This window comes from Acomys minous (genome assembly GCF_964271855.1).
Source record: "Acomys minous genome assembly, chromosome: 13".
NCBI lineage: Eukaryota > Metazoa > Chordata > Mammalia > Rodentia > Muridae > Acomys > Acomys minous.
The window spans coordinates 3110448-3125633 of NC_140495.1; the positions used below are offsets into that span (position 1 = coordinate 3110448).

General features: G+C 51.2%; 1 protein-coding gene across 4 annotated transcripts in view; it reads left to right on the forward strand.

Annotated features, from left to right (window-relative positions):
- The first annotated feature begins 466 nt into the window (after positions 1-466).
- The window catches only part of ULK4 (unc-51 like kinase 4), a 293347-nt gene continuing 278627 nt past the window's right edge, over positions 467-15186 (forward strand). For 2 of the 4 annotated variants that reach the window (XM_084753195.1, XM_084753197.1), the window contains exons 1-7: positions 471-2812; positions 6799-6981; positions 9575-9674; positions 9859-9998; positions 12596-12758; positions 13729-13830; positions 14336-14419. In XM_084753195.1, coding sequence (XP_084609321.1) covers positions 6844-6981; positions 9575-9674; positions 9859-9998; positions 12596-12758; positions 13729-13830; positions 14336-14419 — 727 coding nt within the window. In that variant the 5' untranslated portion in view covers positions 471-2812; positions 6799-6843. Of the gene's footprint in view, positions 2813-6798; positions 6982-9574; positions 9675-9858; positions 9999-12595; positions 12759-13728; positions 13831-14335; positions 14420-15186 lie in introns of all 4 variants that reach the window. The other 2 variants (XM_084753198.1, XM_084753196.1) reach the window with 2 other exon arrangements.

The following is a 15186-nucleotide window of genomic DNA, read 5'->3' on the forward strand; positions in this document are numbered from 1 at the left end:
AAGAATGTGAGACAGGGTCTTATGTTGCTTAGTTGGCCTCTAATGGTTGGGCTCAACTGATAACTCCGCTCTTAGCCTCCCAAATGTAAGGGTACGGTTGCAGATAATTTTTCTTCCTTTTTTATTATAAATATTTAAAACTACATTTCCCCATAAGTATAAAAATAGCCCAGTGGAGAAAAAGTAATATCCTGGAAATAGACTTTAATACATATATTAAAATTTAGAGCTATAATGAAGGAAATATAAAAAATTCCTAAAGAGAAGGCGAGTCTTACTGCTAGTATAATTGCCTAATTATATTCTTAGAAGTAATAAAGTTATATTCTACCTTCCTGTGTTCGACAAACTGAATTCCAGGTGGATTAAGTAATCTAATACAGATGTGGGAAACAATAAAAACCAGAAAGAGACACATCTGCTCTTTAGGGGGGAAATGCTTAAGCTTGGAAAGACTTTTAGAAATAAGACGTGTTAGTTTTTTATTGTCACTGTGGCAGATACATGGGAGAAATAACTTAAAAGGATAAATCCATCACGACGCACAGTTTCAGTCTCTGGACGCGCTGCTTCTGGCTCCCAGCCATGGAGACACAGCAGGCAGCAATGGTGGTACAGGGCTGTTTACACAGTACAAGGCACCTCAAAGCTGGGCCTCCAAAGGCCCACTTGCTCCAGCCAGGCCTCACTTTCTTAGCGTTTTCACTACTTCTCACACTAGTGACACCAGCTGGAGAGAAAGCCTTCAATGTGAGTCTATGGTGACGGACTTTTTATTTTATTTTTTAAAGATTTATTTATTGTATATGAGTGCTTTATGTGCAGAAGAGGGCACCAGATCTCATTACAGAAGGTTGTGAGGCACCATGTGGTTGCTGGGAATTGAACTCAGGACCTCTGGGAGCAGGCGGTGCCCTTAACCACTGAGCCATTTCTCCAGCCCCGACAGACTTTTTATTCTCCTCTGTAACACAGAGACGTAATAAAACTTTGAAGTCACCCAACACATAGGAATTTAGTCTCAAGAGACAAAAACCAAGAAACCGAAACAGAGATGCTGGCCAAGTCTGAGGTGTGAAAGTGTTCCTTTGGTTAGATGGCTCAGTTGGCAAAGCTCTCGCCACACATGCATGGGGACTGTCAATCCCTAGAAACACATAAAACCACAAGTGTGATGGTGCACGCTCAGAACTCTAGGGCTGGGGTGGTGGGGACAGGTGGATCCCCGGGGCTTGCTGTCCAGCCAGCCTACCTTAATCAGCCATTTCCAGGCGCCAGTGAGAGAGCCTGTGTCAAAAATAAAAACCCAGGGACAGCTCTCGAGGAACAACACTCAAGGTTGATCTCTGTCTTCTAAGCCAGACAAACTGCCATCTCCACAAGCAGGTGTGCCGCTCGCCAAGGATCGTGACAGCGGGTCTAGTTGACTATTGACAGAGGAGGGAGAGGAGGGTCTTGGACCTTCACCTGACCTTCCGGCCTCTCGGCCCGGCTATTTTGTTCTAGTGACGTGTAGAGCAGGACGTATTGGAGGGGGCCTATATATACACACACGGGCCGACGAAGACTTGGGAAGAAGGGACCCATCTGTATGGCCGTGGGGAAGGCATCTTCCATGCTGGGCAAAGCCTCTCAGTGAGGTTGCTCTGGGTTTGCCCATGCTCCTGTCTGCAACCCACCATCGGGCTCTGTGAGTAAGCCTAACACTCACTGGTTCCGTAGCGTGAGCTTTGGTGGTACCTTAGCCCCATCCCCACCGCATTTTGACAGCAGAACTCTGGATCAACTGAGCTGGGCTTTGCTACTTCCATAGATACTGTCAACTTGCTATCACATCCGAACGGAAGGTAGCAGTGTGGTGGCGCCTACGGCTTCACTTGGAGGCCAGCCTGGGCTACACACTGAAACCCTGTTTAAGGAGGAAACACACTCAAATAGTTAAAGACGTGATGCACTGGGATCCGGCAGATCTGCGTAGCCAGCAGTTAGGTGGCTGGGGCCGTCTTCCCCGGTGGGATCTGTCACCACTGCGCGCCCTGACCAGAGAGGCCGATCGGTCGTACCCTCGGTCCAGATCCAGAAGCTTCCCGAAGAAGCTCAGGAGTCCGCATCCCTAAAGACATCAGTGGGAGACCGGCTCTCGCTGCGCCAATCTCCAGCCACTTCCGGTCCACTTCCGTAAGTTCATCCAATCATTGCCCTGCACCGCCGGCGGCCTGCGTGCTGCCATGGAGACGGGAGGGCGTGCAAACGCCAAGCTGTGCCCTCCGTGGTGCGGTGTAGAGTCTCACCATTCCTCCCGGGTCAGCCCTGGGATCTTTCTAGAAAGGGTGTCCCGGCCTTAGGGTGCTCAAGGATTCTCACTTCCGGGCACAGCTCATAGGGCCGAAAGCGCTCCGCCAGCCGACATCCGGGTCTCTTCCGGCCCTCTGATGTTGTCATGGAGATGGGATGGAGGCCTTCTAACGCTGAGGGATGCTTGCCGAGCAAACCTGGGAGTCCCGCCGCTTTAAAGCTGCCAATCTCCCTTCAGGCCAATGAGATCACCCCAGAAGTTGGCGAGAAGTCCTTGATGGGCGCGCTAAGACGCTCCCGTCCTCACTTCCGGGTTTCTTGCTAGGGCGCGATCAGCCAATCAAAACCCCGCTCCTTTTCCCGCGTCTCTCAGGTTGCCATGGTGACACAGAAGGCGCTTCCAGGAGTCTGGAGTTGCTAGTCCGATCTTCGGGTGCTTCGGTTCCCTCTGTCCAGGCTGCGGCCGCGTCGTGGAGAGGCAGAGCACTTGGGACGCGGGTCCCCGATCATCGCTCAGGTGGGTGGGCAGCTGGCTCCATGCCTCGTTACATCTCTGACCCGCCACATCCTCGTCACACGCGAGGACAAGGAGAGCTTCCCTGATCCCGAGATGAGACGTTCGAGCGCCATCACTTTCAACCCACTGCGTCTTCATGGCCCGGAGTCGCAGCTCCCCCAGGGTTGATACCCCGTGGTCCAAGCTGGTTAGGATGCTCCTACTCTGGTGGTGGTCACAAGCCCCCATCCTCGCGTCCATGGTCCACGTTGGTTATGATGACCACGAACCCCAGCCTGGCCAATGTGCATTTTCTTGCTGGTTTGAAGCTGGTTGCACTGGAAGAGTCACTCCCTGCTCCACGCTTCCCGGCCTGTGGGGCACATGATCCTTCTCAAATGCTGTGAGGAGAGGCACCTGCTGAGCTTTGCCTGCCCTGCCTGCCACCTGTTAGTCTCCAGGAACGGTTGGTCGGGCTGAGAGAATAGGTAAAGGGCTCCAAACTCAGAGGCTTGTAGCAACTTATCTAGACTTTTTTTTTTTTAAAGAGTTATTTATTTAGTGTATGAGTGCTCTATCTACATGTACACTTGAATGCCAGAAGAGGGCACCAGATCTCAATATAGATGGTTGTGAGCCAGCATGTGGTTTCTCTTACCCACTGAGCCATCTCTCCAGCCCACCTTTTTTTTTTTTAATCAGGATGATTTATTTCTTTATGTGCATGTGCACATGTATATGTTGGTGTTTGTGGTAGTCAGAAGATGGTATTGGATTCCCCTGAGCTGGGGTTACAGATAGTTGTGAACCACCCAGGGTGGGTGCTGGGAAGAGCTCAGGTCTCCCTCAAGAGCAGAGTGTGTGCTTAATGGCTGAGCTGTCTCTCCAGTCCACTAATAAACAATTTTGACACGGCTACTTGCATGTGTGAGAGTGTATGTGCGTGCGTGCATGAGTGCATGTGAGTGTGCTGGTGCTCGCGGCTGTGTGTGCAGGCAGGGCATTTAAGTCAGGTGTCCCCTGGCGCTGCCTGCGTTTTGCCTTGAGACACTGCGCTAGCCTGCACATGAGCTCTCAGGGTCCCCCCTCCTCTGCCCCTCAGAGCTGGGATTCCCGGATCTCTGTGGGTGTGTTGCGCATTTGAACCGAAGTCTTCAAGCTTGTGGAGTAAGTGGTCACCAGTTGAGCCGTCTTCTCAGCCCCCGTGTTCTTTTTTTATTTTTTATTTTTATTTTTTTTTTTGAGTTTTTGAGACAGGGTTTCTCTGTATAGCCTTAGCTGTCTCCTGGACTCACTCTGTAGACCAGGCTGGCCTCGAACTCACAACGATCCACCTGCCTCTGCCTCCCGAGTGCTGGGATTAAAGGCGTGCGCCATCATGCCTGGCTGCCCCCATGTTCTTAAAAACAAACAAACAAACAAACAAAAACAACAAATGCATTAAGCTACCGCACAGTATCAGGGGCTTCATATAGTGTTTCCCTGTATTTATGCCGTGTTTGCCCCTCATGACCTCCCCTACTTCTCTTACCCCTCCTGCTTGTCCTCTCCTCTTCCTCACACAGTCCTCTGGTGCCTTCTGAGCATTTGCTTTTAAGTGTAGATCGTGCATGTGGAGAAAGCACGGCGTTGTGTCCTCCCTGCTTCTCACCACCCTTTGTTCCGACCTCTCCTCCCTTTAGGCTGTGTTTTCCTCCCTCAGTCCCCTGCCTGCCCCCATGCCCTATACACAGTATATGTTTAAATCTAAGTTCTATAGTGTTCGGTATATTGTATATGTTCACACTCGATTTCACCTGAGAGGAAACGTTGTATTTGTCGTCCTGACGCTGCCTTACCTCAAACCATCATCACAGTGACGGCAAAACCTATTCATCTTCCTGAAAATGATGTCATTTCACTTTTCCACTCAGCTGTTGTTCGTATAGGACACACTTTCTTCATCCGTTCGACCGTGGACAGGTGTCTAGGCCGGTCCCACACTTTGGCTATTGTGAGCAGGGCTACAGATGTTTGTGTGCATGTGTGTGTCATGTGTGTGTCTTCATATAAGAGTATCATGGCTGCTGGGCGTGGTGGCACACGCCTTTAATTCCAGCACTCGGGAGGCAGAGGCAGGCAAATCACTGTGAGTTCGAGGCCAGCCTGTCCTACAAAGTGAGTCCAGGACAGCCAGGGCTACACAGAAAAACCCTGTCTCGAAAAACAAAAAACAAAACAAAACAAACAAACAAAAAGAGTATCATGGCTGTGCATGTAGGTGGCAAGTATTCTGCCTGCATGTATGCCTGCCCGCCAGAAGAGGGCGCCAGATCTCATGGATGATCATGAGCCACCATGCGGTTGCTGGGAATTGAACTCAGGACCTTTGGAAGAACAGACAGTGTTCTTAACCTCTGAGCCATCTCACCAATTCCCCCAAGTACACTTTATAACCCAGAACTTTCTGTCCTTCCTTCCTTCCTTCCTTCCTTCCTTCCTTCCTTCCTTCCTTCCTTCCCTCTTTCCTCCTTCCTCCTCCTCCATTTGGTGTTTTGAGATAAAGTTTCTCTGTGTCTCCCTGGCTGTCCCAGAACTCTCTCTGCCTTCCCAGTGCTGGGATTAAAGATGTGTGCCACCAGGGTCGGCCCGAGTGTGTTTCCTACGTTGCAGTCTCTGCGCAGGACCCCCTTACCAGAGCTTCCTTGATGGCAGCTGCTCAGCCTGCCTGAAGCTCACTGCTCTCTGAATTTGTGTTTCCTTGGCGGTGCTGAGCATCTTGTCACTCATTCACTGGCGCCTGCCTCTCTTCTGTCAACTGTCTGTTCATGTTTCCATTTGCTTACCGGTGGTTTATGTTGATGCGTTAAAAAAATTTTTTTTTGGAGATTCTAGACTTTAATCTTATGTGAGATACATTGATAGCAAGGCCAGGCCTCCTGTTCTGGAAGCTGTTTTCACTCTATTTCCTCTGCTGTGAGGAAGGGTTTTCAGCTGATGTCATTTGTTAGTTCACATGGTTTTACCCTGAGCCACCGAGTTCTTTCCAGGAGTTCCCTGCCTCTGCCTGCCCCTTAGCATGTTCTCCCCTTACGTTCCTAGCAGTTGTTGCTTCAGCTCATATGTTAATATCTTTGATCTGTTTTGGGGTTAACTTTGCACAGGGTGAAAAATAAGGACCCATCTGTGTGCTGGAAAGTTTTATGTCAACTTGACACAAGCTAGTGTCACAGGAGAGGAGGGAGCCTCAACTGAGGAAACGCTGCCCAAAGATCTGGATGTAGGCACCCGTAGGGCATTTTCTTAATTAGTGACTGATGTGAGAGGGCCCAATGCATTGTGGGTGAAGCCACCCCTGGGCTGGTGGTCCTGGGTTTATTAGAAGCAGGCTGAGCAAGCCATGGGGAGCAAGCCTGTGAGCAGCACCCTCCACAGCCTCTGCACCAGCTCCTGCCTCCAGGTTCCCGCCCTGCGTGAGTTCCTGTTGCATTTTCCTTCGGTGATGAACAGTGGTGTGGAGGTGTAAGCCAAACAAACTCTTTCCTCCTAACTTGCTTTTGGTTATGATGTTTTATCGCGGTAATAGAAACTTGAACTAAGATACGGGGCTACATAGTGAGACCCTTTCTCAAAAATAAAAAAGTGTGGGAGGGAGACTAGGGGCATGGCTCAGTGGTTAAGAAGAAAACTGGCTGCTCTTCCAGAGGACCTTGATCCCCAGCACCCACATAGTGGCTCACAATCATGTGTAAATCCAGTTACAGGTGCCCTGATGCCCTCATCAGTCCTCACTGGACACCAGGCACAGACATAAATGCAGGCAAAACCCCAAATACATTAAAAAAAAACCCACAACACATCTTGGTTTTGTTTTTGTTTTGTTCTTTTCCTTTCTTTAGAAACAGCAGGGACCCTCTCCAACACTGGTGGATCGGCATCCACCACATTGTGTGCATGCTCTGCCTTCTAGACTGACTCCTGGCACAGCCAGCCTGCATTTGTCACCGTCACTTCTGTTTGCTTCCCAGGAGCCAGAGATGCTGTTTTACCGTATATGAGCAATCGGTCCAGACATGGAAAACTTTGTCCTGTATGAGGAGATTGGCAGGGGAAGCAGGACCGTCGTGTATAAGGGGCGTCGCAAGGGCACCATCAACTTCGTGGCCATTCTTTGTACTGAAAAGTGCAAACGGCCTGAAATAACCAACTGGGTAAGTCCTGAGTGTCTCCACCTACCTGGAGGCAGCAGGATGCCACGTGATGGTGCCTGCAATCCCCGAAGTCTGGAGGCAGAGAGGAGGGAGGACTGAGAAGTCGAGGCCAGCCTGGGCTACACAGTGAGAGCCTGTCTCATCAAGGCAAGGGATGGTGTAGAACGCTTGCCTGTTGTGTGCAAGGCCCTGGGTCCCCTCCTTAGCCCGCAGATACACAGGTAGCTGCGTAACAGAAGCCACAGGCTGGGCCGCATCCACAGTCAACGTTTCACCCTGGACGAGGGCCCCATCTCTCTGCCTGGTGCTGCCCGTCCTGGGTAATGAGTGATGAGCTCGCCTAGGCGTGGCCGGCTCTTTCGGCTTTGGTGCAAGGGAGTCTGTAGTTGACATTCATTTTAAGAGTTGGCGTGTGAGGGCTGCCGAGACGGCTCGGTGGGGAAGCACCCGCCACCAGTCTGATGAGCTCAGGTTCTATCGCTGGGACTTAGAAGGCGGAGGGAAATGACCTCCATGAAGATGCTCCAGCATGCAGCCCCCGGGCACTGCGGCATTCCCGCAGAGAACAACTTTTAGGTCCCGGGTCCCGGGATTGAACTCCTATCACCAGGCTTGGCAGCAAGCCCTTTGCCCACTGAGCCCAGTGTGTAGCCCATATAATAGGAACACATTTGTACTTCATTCTGGGGGAAGGACTGTTCTCGCTGCCAACAGGTCGTTTTGAATTAACTGTGTGTCTGGAGGTGTCTCTGCCACAGACACAGGGTGGGGATGATGACAGAAGGGGCTTGGTAATGCTTGCCCTGCTTTCCCAGATTGCCTGTCTGTCTGAATAAAGTACAGAGCGCACTCAGCTCCTGGTTCTGTGCCCGTGGCAGCGGAGTGGGCTGCTCACGTGCCGGCTGCTCAGTGTTTTGTCCGTGTAGGTTAGTGTTGGCCGATGGCGTCCGCTCAGGTAACACGGGCAGAATTCTAGAGGCCCGCCTCCCTCCCGTCCTGCGGACTCTCCCTCCTCACGGTACGGATTAGCCTTGTGGGTTCTGAGTGTTGTGTAAACTGAGCGTGGGGCCCTCTGTGAAGCGGAGCTGATGTGTTGGACATTGATAAGACACAAGGGTTGCACGAAGAGCAACGGGTTTGCTGGGCATTTGGTAGGTGAGTGGCAGTGGCAGTTACAGAGAGGGAAAGAAGGCGTGAGAGCTGAGCAGGCTTGGTTCTGGTCTCACGGAGCCCACTGTCCGCCCGGTGGACTGCGAGGAAGACTTTGGGTGTTTGGGTGTGAGTTAGAAGCACATCAGGGGCAGAGATGCCAACGTGAGCATCGATGTCTGAGTCAGTGTTAGGTCACAGGGAAGGGAGGTGGGACAGGGCCAGGCTCCTCCATTACAGCGTGAAGAGACTGACGGAGACCCAGCAGTGGAGAGGAGGCAGCACCCCAGAGCTGCCAGCAGTGACAGCGGGGGCCCTGGGGGGGGGGTCAGAGACAGGAAGAGATGCAAGGCAAAGAGAGAAATCAGCTGTGTAGTGTAGCTGATGAGGTAAAGGTTGAGGACTTGCGGGTGGAGAGGTGACCAGCCAGTGGCTTTGATGAGGCTTCAGAGGAGACAAACACTGAGCTGCGGTGTTTGGGTGGCAGGAGAACAGACATTACTCTTGCGTTCTGCTGTGTGAAGAGGGGACAGAGGGAGGGGTGGTGTCTGCCTGAGCTCCTGCGCTGCAATGGCCTGAGGCAGAGTGTTTGTTTTCTCTCCAGTAAGCGGGTCCAGCAAGTGTAAGCGTGGCTCTGCTTCAGGCCCTTTGGAGTCTCCTCAGCTTCACCTGCCCTGGCAGTTTGCCGGAAGTAGGAGAGGAAGAGGTCAGCTCAGAGTGACCTGGCATTTTGCATAGGAAATCTCTGTCAGTGACTTTCAGTAACATATTGCAGGTGTCTGCAGAGGGTAAAGACACGTTTTCTGGCTAGGCATGTGCCCGGGTGTGCTTAGGGCTGCTAAGGCCGAGTCATGCTTGTGGGTGATATAAACAAGCTCAATGCAGCTGGATGACGGTGGCGAACGCCTTTAATCCCAGCACCTGTGAGGCAGAGGCAGATAGATCTCTGTGAGTTTGGGCCAGCCTGGTCTACAAAGTGAGTCCATGACAGCCAGGGCTACACAGAGAAATCTGTCTCAAAAACAAACAAACAAAAAACCAAAACAACAACAACAAAAAAACCCAAAAAAACAAACCAAGCCAACCCACCCCAAAGCCCCCAACAAAACCAAAAACCACTCAGTGCGTCTTTAGGTTAAGGTGTTTTTAAGCTCCATTGGGTGTCTTTGGACTTTACGCCATTACAGCAGCACAGAGCATCCATGTTTCCTCGGCAGCACTGGCCATTTTGGTGTTGCCTTCACCCATTTACCGTAAGTAGTTCTTTGCTGCCAGCGCTCGCACACTCATGATGCTCGTTAAGATCACACATCATTAGCTTTTCCCCGTGTCCACCTTGAGAACCAACACTTCTGATGGCTGTAAAACAAAACAAAAACCCCACCGTTTGTTTTTTGAGTTCCAGTTAAATGCAGAGTGAATGAATGCTGTGGTTTTTTTGTAGGTCCGTCTCACCCACGAAATCAAACACAAGAACATTGTAACTTTTCACGAGTGGTACGAGACCAGCAATCATCTCTGGGTGGTGGTGGAGCTGTGCACAGGTACATGAGTGAGAGCCTGAGTGTGGGTGCCAGGCGCAGTGCTGGCTGGCGGGGGGCGGTGCTGGCTGGCGGGGGGCGGGGGTGGGGGTGGCGGTGCTGGCGGGGGTGGCGGTGCTGGCTGGCGGGGGTGGGGGTGGGGGGTGGCGGTGCTGGCTGGTGGCTGATCCCAGATCGTTTCCCATAGGTGGTTCTTTAGAAACCGTGATTGCTCAGGACAAGAACCTTCCAGAAGATGTTGTGAGAGTGTTTGGGGTGGACCTGGTCACAGGCCTGCACCACCTCCACAGGCTGGGCATCCTGTTCTGTGACCTCTGTCCCAGAAAGGTAACTCCTGAGCTCTCAGGTCTCAACTCCAGGGGCTTTCTCAGGGTCATTTTTGTTTGTTTGTTTTTTAATTTAAAAAAATATTTATTTATTATTATGTATAGTGTTCTGCCTGCATGTACACCTGTAGGCCAGAAGAGGGCATCAGATCACATTACAGATGGTTGTGAACCACCATGTGGTTGCTGGGAATTGAACTCAGGTCCTCTGGAAGAGTAGGCGGTTGGTCCTCTTAACCACTGAGCCATCTCTCCAGCCCAGTTTGTTTGTTTTTTTAAAAAAGATTTATTCATTTATTTTATGTATATGAGTGTTCTATTTGCATGTATACCTGCACACCAGAAGAGGGCATCTGATCTCATTATAGGGGGTTGTGAGCCACCATGTAGTTGCTGGGAATTGAACTCAGGACCTCTGGAAGAGGAGACAGTGCTCTTAACCTCTGAGCCACCTCTCCAGTCCTTCCTCGCTGCAGGCTGCTCTGTCCCCTCTTGCTTTGTGTGCTGTGAATGGTCAGCTCAGCACTCACTCCCAGCGCCCCTTCATGGCTGTGCCTTTGTTGGATAGTAGCATTCTTGACTGTATAGTATTCCTCATGGTGCAGACAGTACTGTGTTTTAACAACATTGCTGGCCAGGAGGAGGCGCCTCTGTGTTCATAGTCAAGAGCGGAGAGCCTGCTCCACTCTCCGTTGGCCCCAGGCTGACTCTGGCTTGAGTCACCACCTCCCCTTCTGGCTTCCTTCTCTGTGGTATTTGCTTGTCGCTTAGGCAGAGAAGTGAAAGCTGAGTGTTTAGTTTGGGCTTTGTCAGCCATCTGTAGACGACGATGGAACTTCAGAGACGGGTGGGGACGGAAACTAGGATCGGAAGGAAAACTGTGGCAAGCTTAGAAACTCTGCAGTGTCCACAAACCCAACCCAGGGCTGCAGCCACTCAGCTGTCACTGTAGTACCAACGCAGCTAGGGACAATATGCAAATGTATGGGTGTCATTTATAGACCTTGAAATTTGAATTTTATGGAGTTTCCACATATCAAGAAATACCATTCAGAGCTGACCAAGATGGCTCATGCCTGCAATCCTATCACTTGAGGGTTGAGACAGGAGGATTGCCGTAAGTTCCAGGCTAGCCTCGTGTACATAGTGAGTTCAAGAACAGCCTGGGGAACAGAGTGAGACCCTGTCTCAAAAAACCAAAACCTACTCCCCTTCCAAAAAACCCTACACTATATTTATTTACTTATTTATTTTAAAGATTTATTTACTATGTATACAGTATTTTGCCTGTATGTATGCCACATGTGGTTGCTGGGAATTGAATTTAAGGGAGAGCAGCCAATGCTCTTAACCTCTTTCCATCTCTCCAGCCCTTTATTTATTTTTGAAAACAATTTAAAAATATAAAAACACCTTTCAGTTCACAGTTAAAAACAGGCGGGGACGTGGGCTTTGGGCCCGAGGCTGTAGTTTGTTTAGAGTTGTGTGGGATATTTAGTGAGGTGAACTGCAAGGCTTTCAAGAAAGGTCTATAAAACCAATGTTGGAAGGAGGTGGGCAGAGTCTTGTTTCTGACAATAAAGTTTTATTGAAACACTGTTGCACTGGGGCCAGTGTGTTAGCAGTGGCTACTGTTTTGAATGGCTTTGGAGCTGTGGAGTTAGGACATGCTGGGCGGTGGTCTGTGTTTGAGCAGGTCTTCAGGGGATGCTGATTGTGGCGTTTCAGGCCGCTGTGGTGGGCTAGCTGACATTGTCGTCGTCGAGTTAAGGCTGACTTTAAACTGCTCTCAGCAGCTGGTCACCAGCCATGTTGCTAGTCTCCTGCTGCGTTTTCAATGCCATGGCTAGAAGTGCTGCAGCTTCCTGGGCTGGCTCAGTCATCCTCACCCAACGTCTGATCAGACAGGGCGTTGGCCAACTTGAGTCAGTCCCAGCCCTTTGTCTGTGAGACTGCCATCGATCCCCACAGAGATGAAGGAGGTGTGTGTGTGTGTGTGTGTGTGTGTGTGTGTGTGTGTGTGTAAGCCCTACCTTCCCGCTGGACCTGCTTCCTTACCTTCACAATGCGACCTGTGTGTAATGACCTTTCCTGCAACCCAGGGCTCCCTGATGGCTGACAATGGACATTAAGAGCAGACAGCGTCAGCTTCGACTCTACTGTTCCTAAATGTCGTGTTGGCTGAGTTTTTTCGGGGGGTGTGAAGCCCCTCAGTTTTATTTAAACCACAACCTTCAGGACCATTTCTGTAGTCCACTGGCTTCTTTTTAAAAGCATACCGTGTCAGCATCTTTCTGAGCCATGACAAGGCAAGGAGGCGGCAAAGCCCTGGGTGCTGTTCTGAGAAGTCCCTGGAGAGGCCTGAATTAGGCTTGAGCCTGTTTTGTTTTTTTGTTATTTTTGTTTTTGTTTTGAGACAAGGTTTCTCTGTGTAGCCCTGTCTATCCTGAACTCACTCTGTAGACCAGGCTGGCCTCGAACTTACAGCGATCCACCTGCCTCTGCCTCCCAAGTGCTGGGATTACAGGCGTGTGTGTGCCACCATGCCCGGCCTCAAGCCTGTCTCTGAAGACACTGTGGCTCTTCCCACCTTTGCAGATTCTCTTGGAAGGGCCCGGAACATTGAAGCTCAGTAATTTCTGCCTGGCCAGGATGGAAGGGGAGAGTCTGGAGGAGTTCTTTACGTTGGTAGCAACAGAGGAAGGAAGTGGTGACAGTGGAGAACACGCACCGAAGAGAAGCATGAAGAGCCGAGTCAGAGGTAGGCAGGCCGGACGCCCCCCTCCCTGCTCCCCCCACCCCGTGCTGTACCCCAGCCGTGCGCTTAGGAGGTGGCACGGGCTCTCTGCTTCACCACTCGCTCACACACCTGCTGAGAGGCAGGATAGAGGAGCTCCGTGCTGGCCTTGGAACGTCCCTGTGGTCTGACGGTGTCAGCACAAGACGTCTTGGACAAAGTGGGCACCTTCTCACCACCCACCGGAACAGGGCCAGCTCACCCAACGCTCAGAACGTGCCCGGCACACACCAGCGGCTCCTTCAGTGTGCTCAGCCTCATGGGGTAGCTGATCTCTGTAGTCCAGGCAGATCTCTTGGGGCTTGTTCCTGGCAGGTGGATTTGACAGTGATGAGATGGGGCCAGCCAGGGTTACTGTGCTTAGGGCTGGGCGTGGCTCAGTGAGAGAGATGCTTGCTGAATGAATGATCAGGAGGACCTAAGTTTGATTCCCCCAAGAGCCATGTGAAATGAGCAGGCCGTGCCTGCGTGCACCTGTAATCCCAATACAGGAGCGCAGAGACAGGGGCATCCATGGGGCTGGCGGGGCAGACAGGCTAGTCAGACCAGTGAGTTCCGGCTTCAGTGAGGGACTCTGCCTTAAAAAATAAGGTAGAGAGTGATAGAGGAAGTCACCAAATGTCATGGCAACCCCTAGCTTCTACCTGCATTCGACGCACACGCATCCACATATGCACATGTGCGCATGTCTGTGCCATAGTGAGTGGAGATCAGAGGACAACTTGATTGTTCTCTTCTGTCGTGTGGGTCTGGGGAATTGAACTCAGGCCCTCAGCCTTGGTAGCAAGCACCTCTGCCCGCTGAGCCATCTCACCGGCTCTAGCAATTCTATGCTTGTGGTACAGGCTGCACTCCCTGTGTCTTTCCATCTCGGTGGCTCTTTGTGCAGGAAATAATCCAGATGCGTCTCAAGCCATTCCTGTCTTGTTTTCAGGCTCTCCGATCTATGCTGCTCCAGAAATTGTGAAGGGGACTGACTTCTCCGTCCCCAGTGACCTCTGGTCTTTGGGCTGTCTGCTTTATGAAATGTTTTCAGGTGATTGCTTTTTGGTTCATTATACAACCAAACCATAGTAAAACCAAGAGCAAACTACAAGTTTAGTGTTTGCAGTTGCCTGACCTAGCAGGTGTCACACAACTGGTTGTAGACAACTTTTGTGTACGCCATTTCAACTAAAGTACTGTTGTTGGGCTGCTGGAGGCGCTTGGAGCGCTCTGACACGCAGTGGTCTTCCTAACCGCAGTGTTGAAATGTTCTGCCCACTGAGGTCCATGTAGAAAGCCTCCCCTGGCTTGTGAGCAGCGCATGATTCAGATGTCCTGAGGGGCTGGCCCTGTGTGAACTTGAGTATTGATCTGGAAGGTTGATTTTGCGTTTGTGAAGGAAGGAAGTCTGCAGCCTGGTGTGCTTGCCGGGCTGCAGTGGTTAGTGAGCACCTTTAAGTCTTCTGCTTCCTGTCATGTGACGCCCCTGCCATGCCTGTAGCTTTGTTTGGAATTAGTGTGGATGGCGACTGATTCTGCAATTCATGTGATTTCAGGGAAACCCCCGTTCTTCTCAGACAGGGTGTCAGAATTAGTTGAGAAGATTCTGTATGAGGACCCGCCACCACCAATTCCAAAAGGTAGGTGAGATATGGTAGCACCTTACCTGACAGGAAACCCACCATCACCCCAGGCTGGTCACCATCATGGCCACCAAAGCTACAAGTGATAGCAGCTTCAAATTAGTGTGTACCTCTGTGTGTTTATTCCTGTCCCATGTGATTGTTTCCGGGTTGCTTCTCAGTGGGAAGAAATGGGGCATTCTTCAGGTCTGTAGGTGAATCTAATACTTGTGTTTGGCTAGTGGCTCTGCACAGAGCTCCTCAGGCAGCGGCCGCAGTGCCCAGCATTCTGTGCATCAGCGCCCGAAGGAACTGTACTCAGCTGTTTCTCAGGTCGTCATTGTCCTGGCCTCCTCTTCCAGCCACAGACTGGAGGTGGCCACGGTGCACATCCTTCTGTGAGATCTGCAGAACAGGGACGGTTCTGTCATGTGACAGTGCTCACAGCCACAGACTGGAGGTGGCACAGTGCACATCCTTCTGTGAGATCCACGGAACAGGGACGGTGCTTATTGTTTGTTATTTCTCTCTTGAACATTTTCCAAAGAAAAAAGGTGCTGCCAGGATCAGCAGTGCAGGGCATGACAGGGCAAGGTTTGCAAAGTTAGGATTGCTCAGAGCATAAGGTCCAGCTGTCCACTGAAGACTGGGTGTGAGTGGCTCAGGCTGCTGGCCCTCAGTGCGGTTATTTCAGGGAGGGAATGTTCCTGGGGAGCTAAGACAGAGGCATCGGGCGCGCTCATGCACGATCTGGGTTAAAGGGTTGTGTCTTGTCTCTGCACATC